General features: G+C 40.2%; 1 protein-coding gene across 1 annotated transcript in view; it reads left to right on the top strand.

The window, feature by feature from the left end:
• The first annotated feature begins 4,988 nt into the window (after positions 1-4,988).
• Positions 4,989-11,071, top strand: part of kif21b (kinesin family member 21B) — a 90,378-nt gene continuing 84,295 nt past the window's right edge. Inside the window, exon 1 of the mRNA XM_016500559.1 lies at positions 4,989-5,344. Coding sequence (XP_016356045.1) covers positions 5,304-5,344 — 41 coding nt within the window. The 5' untranslated portion in view covers positions 4,989-5,303. The remainder of the gene's footprint in view (positions 5,345-11,071) is intronic.

The following is an 11,071-nucleotide window of genomic DNA, read 5'->3' as shown; positions in this document are numbered from 1 at the left end:
CACTATCAATAACCGTGTCAGTGGGGCACGTCCCATAGGCTATGCTCAACCCCACCATCCCGAACCCAAATCAGGCCCAGCGTGAAATTCAGAAGCCTTGGGGGGGCAAGTGAAACCGCACGCGACACAGAATGGAAGCCCCCTGAAGAGACACTCTTTTGACCACCAGACCGCCCCGACCATTGACTTCCTTCTCAGCCAACTGTGCGTTCATCACACCTTTGTCAACATTCGATGGGGTAATTATTCCCCCTCTTTATGAAAACCAGACGCCATTTGTTGCACCGAACAAGCAACTGATTAGCAGGGCAAGCTAATAAAAACACAGCTAATTTCAAACATAAACTGTAAACGTTGGAATACTAGAAACTACCTGAAAGTGCTGGCAACACATTATAAGCCTTTTTAGCTTGCCTCATGAATATTAATCAGGTGGCCTAACATTCAACCAATAGTTCTTGCTGGAAGTCAGGTAAGTGGCCGCTATAGCTAGATTAGTGCTTCATTTAATCCTCTGCTGCTGGGGGAGAAGCTTCTGCCTGGGCCTAATTTGTTATTTTATGTAACCAGCTACATTCTCTTCACACAATAGCCAAAACTCAAATATATGATGAATTTCATAAAAAGTAGATGTAGATTTTAGCATACTTTTAATAGTGAAAACAGCCCAGCGTGATATGTAATTACTTGTATTGTTTTTGGAATATGGTTAAAGTGTCCTGATGAATATATTTATGCTAAACTATATACTTTAATGTCATTTTTTTTGTCTATTGAAACTTTATAACTATATTTGTGATTACACATCTGTAATGAATGAAGTTTAGTACTTTTAGTTCATTTAAAATATATTAACTTTAATTTTAATATTGAATAACACATGCTGTTACAAGTATAATCAAGGACTTAATGCCTTTTAGCGTTATTTAAAGTAAATGTACTTCTTTAAACCAAGACAAAAGATTATTAAACCAGAAGGATTTAAAAATAGGCTACTATAATTTAAAGTTCAATTCTTAATTTGACATTATTACAGCGTGAAAACAAAGTGTGTTAAGAAACATAGTCGTGAAAGTGGATTTTCTTTAAGTATGCATAAATGGCCATTTCATTATGATTACATTATCTAAAATATCAAAAATTGAAAATATACTTTTAAGATTTTGAGTACAGTACATAAGCACATTCAATACAATTAAGCAGACTTAAAAATGTGCACCAAAGCACCTAGGTTGGAGCACAATGCTCACTAGATCTAGTCTAACGTGAAAAGTGAACTTGCAACTTGGTGACTGTATATTTCTACAGTAGAATGTTAAAGGAATAATTCAGTTTACTCAATTTGCTCACCCTTCTCTGTTCCAAACATGTGTGATTTTCTTTCTTCTGTGGAACATAAAAGAGGACACGTCTCAGTTTTAACGGGCACCAAAACTGTTCTTCTGTGTACTGTAGAAGAAAGAAAAGGCATGCAGGTTTGGAAAAAAGGAGGGTGAGTATCCCTTATCACTCTATTTACTGTAGAAATACACACAGTCAGCATGTTGCAAGTTGACTTTTCATGTTACACCAGATCAAGTGAACACTGGGCTCTAACCTGTGCGCTTTGGCAAGCCCCTTCCCACACAGATGGTGATGTTGCTGGGGGGAGGATGCATGTAATTTGGGGATGGATGAGGGAGTCTGTATGTCATCGTGTGTGGTTGGATGTGTGTGTTTTGTGTGTAGCCTAGGGGCACAGACACACACACACACACACACACACACACACAGCAGACTGACCTAGATGAAGTCAGAGCTGTCAGCTGACTCTGTGCCTGGCCGTTCCCTCGCTCTCTACCCAAATGTGCGGCTGCTGTATTCACAGGATAGAAACAGACATGGACTGTGGTTAATCTGCCCCCCACACACTCCACACACACACACACACACACACACACACACACACACACACACACTGAACGAGTCAACCGCACCGCTCCGCTCCTGGCTATTGTAGGAAGCTTTTGTCTGGTGTGGGGCGACCATTAGACTGAAGTGTGCTGGGATCTTTAAATACACACTGGAGCCTTGTCATCAAAAACTCTACTGCAACTTTAATTCAAATTCATCTGCACAGTGCAGAGTTGAATGAATCAGGAATAATTAATCATAACTAGTTATAATTAATTATAAATATTTAGATCCGCTGTAGATATTTACTTGACCTCTCAGGGTCAACTGTCTGTCAATTCTAAGAACGTTCATTTCCTGATTAAGGTAAATAACTTTCTTACTGTACAGTTCTACAGAGAGCTTGTAGCATAAATCGGCATGATTAAGGGACTCCAGTTATGAGCAAACAATGAACAACGTCAAGTGTGATACAAGTAAGACTTTATTAACTACAAACACTTAAACTAGTCTAACATACTACATAAACACTTATACTGGTCTAACACACACTCCACACACACACACACACACACACACACACACACACACACACTGAACGAGTCAACCGCACCGCTCCGCTCCTGGCTATTGTAGGAAGCTTTTGTCTGGTGTGGGGCGACCATTAGACTGAAGTGTGCTGGGATCTTTAAATACACACTGGAGCCTTGTCATCAAAAACTCTACTGCAACTTTAATTCAAATTCATCTGCACAGTGCAGAGTTGAATGAATCAGGATTAGTCCCTTGGTAACCCATAGGCAGATATGAGTTTGCAAAAACTGGATGCATAATAATATTCAATTTCAGAAAGCAGAAAAGGGTGATTAAATAATGTGAAACTGAATCAGCTTATGACCTCAAAACTAAATATAGCTAAGGAAACTGAACAAAAGGGATTATGGAAACATCAAAGAAAATGAAAATGCGCATTACGTTCTGTGTCATTCTGCTGTAGGTCTGTCAATTTCTGGTTTGGTGGTCAGAAATATCATTCTGAATGTGTGTGTGTGTGTGTGTGTGTGTGTATTAAAAAGCAAGTTGTATATATATATATATACATATACACACACACACATACATTCAGAATACATATACATACAGTATGTATTTATAAGACAACACATAAAAATGAAACATAAAAACACACATACGTGTGTGTGTGTGTGTGTTTTTCTTTTGCCTTTGATTTGTTATAAAGAATATCCTACACTATGCTTTGTTATATGTAGATTTGTCTTAAAATCTGATTAATTATGACAAAATTAGGGTGAAAGGTGAAAGCCTGTATTCATATTTAAGGAGGCATTTTCAAAAATATCGGTTTACCCAAACTGAGATTGTCCTGGCCTTAACACAAAAACAATCCTCTCCTAAGTCTCTAAAATAGCATCATGTGATGTTTTAAACCTCCAAGCGTGGTAGCTTCATATGCATGCCCCGTATAACACTTACATAAGTGAATAATCCAGAAGACGGGGTTTCAAGGATATTCTAAATAATTCGCTTCCTTTGAGATGTCATGTATGATGGGGGCATTATGCGACTGATCTGATACAATGTATCTTTAATCCTATAAACTGTTTTGACGTTTGTTTGAATGAGTTCAGAATCCCTCTTATATGCTTTGGATTGTGGGTGGCTGCCATGCATTATGCAACATGCTTTAATTGATATGAAACAGCTTCTTTATGTTTTACAGGACTGCAACTGATCCTTCCACAGGCGAAATATAGCCTAATCCTCATGGGAATCTGGTGTTCTTGTGATATTATTTAGTGGTGATTGGGACAAAGTGCTGTTCCTCAACTCAGAAAAACTGCTAAAGTTGCTCCCATTACAGCTGCTTCATTGTGTTAGACTGAAGTTACAAGCTCAGACGATTGCATTTGGTTTCTATTTGAGGACAAATGCTTTCATGTTTCCAGTCTTGTTAAAAATGAAATGAAATGATATAAAGCATACTTTTGTTTCTCACAATTGTCTGCGACTGTTTAAACTGATGCAGTTTATGGTTCCACTTTTAATGCAGAAGTAAACTTGTGTAACTTTCTCTGTTTCCCAACCGTTTACAGAGGACCAGCATGCTTGTCATATATCCAGTATATTTCTGTATTTTGTTTTGCCTTTGTGTACAATGTGTGACGAATGGAGTATTGTAAATCATGCACCTTGAACCCAGAGCAACTCCACGTTTGCAGCCTTTAGATGTGTTTCAAATATGACTTTCGTTTCGCGAACAAATCGTTTGAACCGATTCTTTTTAATGACTCAGTTGAATCGATTCGCAAGTGAGGGGCTACTGGAAAAATCGGCCAACATCCATCACAGCATTTCAATCTTCTCAAATTGTGTTTGATTTGAACACAAAGACTCTTTTGTGTTTTCTCCTTTTCTAAGGCGTTAAATTCACACTATTAAATATTTTCCACACTTTTGCATAATTTGACAAAGTCACAGCTTGACTGCATGATGTACAATCAAAATATTCGATTCAGTATTTACGTTGATGTTTCTTTGCTTTCTTACAAATCGCGTGTCCCATATCTCATTGTGACTATTTAGAAAAGAAAACGAGAGAGAGAAAAAACGAGGGTTGTGATGGAAATGACACAACAGTGAGACAGTATAGGGCCTAATTTGTGTAAAAATTAACAAATTATTTTCACTCAAGTATTGACATGTTACGTTCATTTCACAGTTTTAAACAATAATTAATAATTATTAATAACAGTAAGTAATAATTCACAGAAACATATTTACATAACTAAAATTAAATTATTTCTCAGTACCCTAGGCTATTAAACGGATCGGTGAATCGTTTTTCAAGGTTTTGGAAAATGAATCGGATTTCCCAAAGCAATGTTCAGATGTGTCGACTGAAGTTTGCTTTAATCTATGACCGCTGAGCCTGCTTTTAAGGGGTAATCCTCCGCTGAGCTCTAATTGGTCAATTATGTCTATATGTGGGCGGGAACAGCAGTACGTGTGGTCGGGAGCCGTGTCAATCATCTGCGTATAGACACGCCCACCGCCGCTCTCTCAGTGAGCGCCTTCATTGAACGCGCGAGGACGCAGACGCGGTGTGTGCTTTCGGATGTACACTCGCATATATGGCAGGATACAAGCTCGAAGGAAGAAAATATGCCAATGTCCGTCATCTTTCATGCGATTTATACACCGCTCTGCTGATGTTAGCAGTATTGTAGAGGTGAGCCGCGATGTCTGGCTGCAAAACGCTGATTGACGGACCGGATCGTTGGCGCGCGTGTTAACGCACAACGGTGTTTTCAGCTCGTGCGTAAACTTTGTAAGAACTTTGCTGCATCTCTTCCTATTTTGACGGGCGAGGTGAAACGGCAGCACAAAGCATGGCGACACAAAACGACTGCTGTGTCAAGGTCTCTTTAAGGTAAGCCCGACTGTCAGAATCTGCCGACTGTACCTTCCCATCACTTCCCATTGTTTGTAGTGCAACACACTCTTCGTTTTATTGTATGTGCTTTATTGATCTTACACTGTTTATTTACATCCGCAACAAAGAGAGGACAAACAGGGCTGTTGCAATTCTCTGGGTGTGTGCTGCGCTAGGTAAGACCCGGGTGATGGGGTGGGCACATGCACAAAGATGCAATATTGCAACCCGGTGAGAGTAAAATTGCTTGCAAGTGCCAAACACACAGCTGTGCGCGATAGGTGTATAGTTCCCATGTGCCGCCACATACATGTTACACATGCATGCATAATAACATGCATAACGCATATCGAGACAGAAGTTCTGTTTAGGTTTGGCTTGTGTTCGTGCATTGTGTGTAAGTGTGCAGCAAAGTGCATTTCATTGCTTTATGAGTTTTGCATAACTGCTGAAGGACATCAGATGATGCAGGAATGTCTGCAAGGTGATAATGGCACAAAGACGCGTGCGCGCTCCCTCTCAGTGACCTTATTTCCTTTGTTAAAACCCCACACTAGGGATTCATATCGCTGTAGATCGATTTGCGTTCATCTGCAATGATCATCAGAATTGCCAATCGCATCAATGTGATTATTCACTAGCGGTGAGCTCGTAAAATTGAAGCGCGTGTCAGCAGTCTGGAGCGGTGTGCGGCGTCGGGCTGCAGCATGACTGGAGGCGGTGGTCTAAGCATTGTCTGGATCCTCCTTAGATCAGGCTGATGGAAGAAGATAGAGAGCAAATCAACTGTCTGGGTGTGTTATATCCCTGTAGCCCCGCTTTCTTGCTGTAAGCCCTCTGGTGAGCATGGACTGTGTGCTGTTTTAAAGGGCCAAATGGACCTGCTGTTGCAGTAATGCAAGATTGAAAGTGAATCTTTTGTGTTGTCCAGTATTAGGAAGCGTGGCTGCAGGTGCATGCTTGATTTTTGAAGCACGGTTTGCATAGTGAGCTTTACTGTGGCTTCTGCTCACTCTGGGTCACACCTGCAGATGGGTGGGCGAGCATTACATCAATGAATGAAGTGGACCCATGTGTTCCGCTGAGCATCACAAAGGCTGACTGTTATTTAAAGCTATACTTTATCTACACATCCCGACTGGATCCAGCTCCAGTGCTTGCAAGGCAGGACCAGACTGATATTCCTCAAATATTCGATCTTAAGTACTGCTTGGGCACCAACCAGAGTGACCAAAAGTCATCCATTTTCAATGATAATTGACAACATCTGAGAAATTTCTGCATCAAAATGTCAAAATTAGTGACCCACCAACAGATGTTATTGCAGAGGCACCTTATTCTTATGTTAATAATGCATGGGAAGAATCGTAACACTTATTTACAGTGTTGCGAGTGATTATATACTGTTCTGCATTTACAGTACATCACGTCATTGCTGTCGTTTGGGAAATGAAGTACTTCCCCCATGATTACTGAGAGACAAAATATCCTTGCCACAGTGAGAATGTGACCTCAACGTAGCAATCTCAGCTTCGCTTCTAATGAGTTGACCCTTTTTCTACCTCATTTCCTCTTAATCACCATCAAAGCCTGTAGTTGAGAGATTGATTGTGTTTGTGCCTCTGTGGGTGGGAGTTTGCATCTGTATTGTGTGTGTGTGTGTGTGTGCCGTCCCATGGGTGTATGTCATCTGCAGGCCATCTTTCCTTGCCTCTACCCTTCTGGTGTAGACAAGTGAGACGTTCTCCAGGAGTGTTGACTCAGCAGCGTTGTTATAATTAGACACAAAGCGAAAATTTGTTGATTTCTTGCCTGATAGAAGAAGGTTATCCATACTGTGGCGGCAGGCTGTCTGTAGTTGGAGGGGTCTCTTAGGAATCCCTTCGGGGTCTCGAGATAACGCCTCTTATGATTTCATATTTATGGGAGTCTTCTAACATCACTAGCTGTTTTTAGAAATATTCTCCTTTCTCTTTGAACAGATAAGTGCTTGCATTTGACAGTCCGAGAAACGCATGATCTGTTTATGTGTCTACTGACATGGCTTGATCGTTTCTCTAGGGGCTGGCTGAGAATGCAGGGGTTTGTGGGGTGATCGTGTTTTAATAGTCGAGGCTCCTGGGAACTAGACTCGTAATTGCCTCGTTTATGAGAATAGCTTCCTCCAAGACTTCAGGGTTAAGCGTTTTGGGGCTTTTAAGATCCTTGGCATCCCCAGGAGTTACATGGTGGAGGTGATCACTAGGTCAGTGACAAATGACAGCGTGAAGAAAAGTCTGTTAAAAGTCTAGTCGCCAAGTTCTTAGAAATGGCCTCTTTGTATTCATGTTGGTTCCATGTGGTTTTAAAAAAACATTTCTTTATTTATTTTTAGGAAAAGTTTAAATGACTTAAAAATGTTATGACGTAACCAAGTAAGTAGTATTAGCCTAACATATTTTCCTTACTACTTGAATTATATATTCAAAGTTTTTTATTTTTTTACATATTAAAAGGTTAAAAAGGTTTTTAACATTTAAAAGTTAAATGTCAAAATGTATCATTATTATTATTATTATTATTAGTTTATAAATCTCTTTGGTTTTTGTGGGGAGACTCACCACATGGCATTTTACAAACCGTCAGAGATTTTTAAGAAACTCTATTGACCTCATTTCCGTTTTTTTTCCGCTGTATCATGGCTGCACCAATGACTTTGATTTGGTGGATGAACATTTTTCAAATATTAATTCAATTACCTTCACCTAAGCCATAAGCATCTGTGTTTAGAAGGATACTTGCAGAGCACTGTATTTCAGGCACAAATAGACGCAGAAGTGAACAGAAATCAGTGTTCACGTGCATCTGCGTGGCTCTCACCGTGTCTACACCGGAATGCGAGTGGCGCGATGCGACAAAATACAATGAACCCATTAGAGGTCGACCGATAGTGGATTTTGCCGATACCGATAGCTAGGTTGGACCACACTGGCCGATACCGATTAATTAACCAATTGTTTTAAAATTGATACTAAACAAAAACTAAAATAGTGCTTTATTAACAAAAACAGTACTGAACCATAGTAGTAGTAGTAAAAATAATAATAATAGTAATAGTAAATGTTGAAATTAACACCCTCTAACAAGGAACAATACTTACACAGCTTTCATTAATCTTAATGCTACAAATCGATAACCGATAGTTCCAGCAATCAACTATCGGTGCCGATTAATCGGCAAAACCGATACATCGGTCGACCTCTAGAACCCATTATAATCAGTGATGCTGTCAGTCTACACTGGGTGCGGCGCGGCACGACAAATCCCCGACAGTAAACTGATGCCGCGGTCTCTTTATGACATACTGACACACAGTTCAAATGATATGCAACGGTCGCTTTGTCTCGTCCAGTGTATACACACTCTGGGGCCGTTCACATGTTGCGCCTAAAAACGTGTGGAAAACGCCAGTCGCGACGCTTTCTTCTTCTTTCTAAAATGCTCGGGAGCTTGCGCTTTCGTGGCGTCTGCCGTTGCTAAGCAACCTTGACCTGCGCTCTCCTCGACGACGCAGAAGTTTCAACAAAGGATAAATGGATTTCCAGAACTGAAAATCCCTTGCAGTAGCTCTGCTACTAAATTTATTTAAAATGGGTATCTCTGTACAGCTGTCGCGTCCGGTGTAGACACCGTGTCTGTGTGTGAGCAAAGAAAGCAATTAGTAAAAATATAAGGAACAGTATACTAAACATCGCACATCCTGCGATGTGACTAACGCAGATGCGCACATCGCGATATCGATGCTGAAACGATATATCGTGCAGCCCTAGCGCACTGTCCTTTGTAAAGGTGGCCTGCTTACTGGCTGTTTTGTAACCCTGATGTTGTATAGACTGAACGTGTGGGCCTTTTCTCTGGTTTTGAGGAGAATATGGAAAGGGGTTTGATTTATTTAGCTGAAAAAATCGGTTAAGCTGCATTTGCAGTAATAACCAGTTAAGCCTGCTGCAGATAAGACAATAAGTTGAGGATTAATTTGGGTACACAAAAATGCACAAGACGGCCTAAATCATTTTTGCTGCAGAGTGAAGCATCTTCTTTAGTTCTTACTTGATGGTGCTTACTAATATTAAGACTTCCTCAACTGCCACATGAGCCGTACCTTTTTCTGTCCATCTCTGTTTCTTTACTTCCTGTTGATGCAATATTTAGGGTCCCGGAAAGGGTGGAGTCCCGTGATTTGAAAACTCACACCCACAGTATGCGCCAGCCGGCATTTTCGTGAAAAGACCATGTCGTCACACGCACCTCACTGCATGTCAGTCGCTTAAATTAAAGACCCTAATTGCATGCTGTTGCGAAAATCTCACTATGACTATCCTTCCTGCAGTTTCCACAGGAAATGGTTTGCCATGAAAGGCAGTACCCGTGATTTGAAAACTCACACCCACAGTATGCGCCAGCCGGCATTTTCGTGAAAAGACCATGTCGTCACACGCACCTCACTGCATGTCAGTCGCTTAAATTATAGACCCTAATTGCATGCTGTTGCGAAAATCTCACTATGACTATCCTTCCTGCAGTTTCCACAGGAAATGGTTTGCCTTGAAAGGCAGTAGATTATGTGCAGTTGAACGCGTTAAGTTCAACGCACCGCACAGGAAGTGATAGCCGAGGGGGTCAGAGGTATGTTTCTGTGACCTACTTGTGACATTAGTCTCAGTTTCTGGCAGGCAGGAAGACGTGCTATTAAATGCACCCAGTAGTCAGTTTGCCTCAGGGCTTCCCTTTAAAACCCCTTCCAGACCCTGATTCACTGACATGAGAGCATCAATTGATAATGTCTCTCTGAGTGAATTAGATGCTGTTCTGGTAGACATCGACGAAAGAAAAGGCCGGTTGTGTTTCAAATGAAAAGGGGAAGAGGCTTGGAGGGAGGCGGCAAGAGAAAGAGAGAGTGAGAGGGCAAGAGAAAACAGGAAGTGTCTTTTTCTCTTTCAGTGTCAAAGGGCTGCATAGCAAAATCAACATTAGCTCTCGGTGGAAGCATACAAAGAGAGGCATTTATTAATTATTTGCATTTGATGGGTAACTCTGGGTGTTTTGGGGGCACTAATAAACGGCTGTATGTCACTAAAATTTCATCTTAACATGTTTATAAGGACACCCAGAGTATCTTGATTTTTTTTAATCAATTTATACATTTTATTACTAAAGTTTGTAATAGTCTGAAGTAGGTACTACAAACTTTGCAACTGTCAAAAAAAAGTACATTCTGTCCATTGGATGCACACTTGGTGGAAGTAATGAATTCGGACATACTACTACTCGATTTACAACTGTTTTTCACCTACTATATGGAAGGCAAGTAAACATATTCAGATGCACAAACGGATAGCTTTTAAATATCATATCGTGAGCTTTTTTAAGTTTGATCCTCATATAAAGCTATCGTGTGACTTATGATTCTTTTGTGTGATTTTTTTTATTTTTTTTGCAACTGCAATGAACATTTTGCAAAAATTCTCCTTTTTCAAGAAAAGGATAAAGAAAGTAAAAAATGATTTGAGGGTGAATAATGTCAATTTTCTAAATTTTGGCTGAACTGTTCCTTTAAGAGATATTAATTGTTTTAAAATGTGTTAATGCAAAGCTGAGGGATTTGTGTGTGTACTAGTAATGTACTTTTACTTTGTTACAAAACTTTAATTGGGATCAAGGGAGCATGGCATAAGTAATTCCCAG

Source organism: Sinocyclocheilus anshuiensis, unplaced genomic scaffold (assembly GCF_001515605.1).
Source record: "Sinocyclocheilus anshuiensis isolate Anshui unplaced genomic scaffold, SAMN03320099.WGS_v1.1 scaffold42, whole genome shotgun sequence".
In the NCBI taxonomy this organism is placed as follows: Eukaryota; Metazoa; Chordata; class Actinopteri; order Cypriniformes; family Cyprinidae; genus Sinocyclocheilus; species Sinocyclocheilus anshuiensis.
Note: the sequence above shows the minus strand (reverse complement) of the source record. Positions and strands in the feature narration are given on the sequence as shown.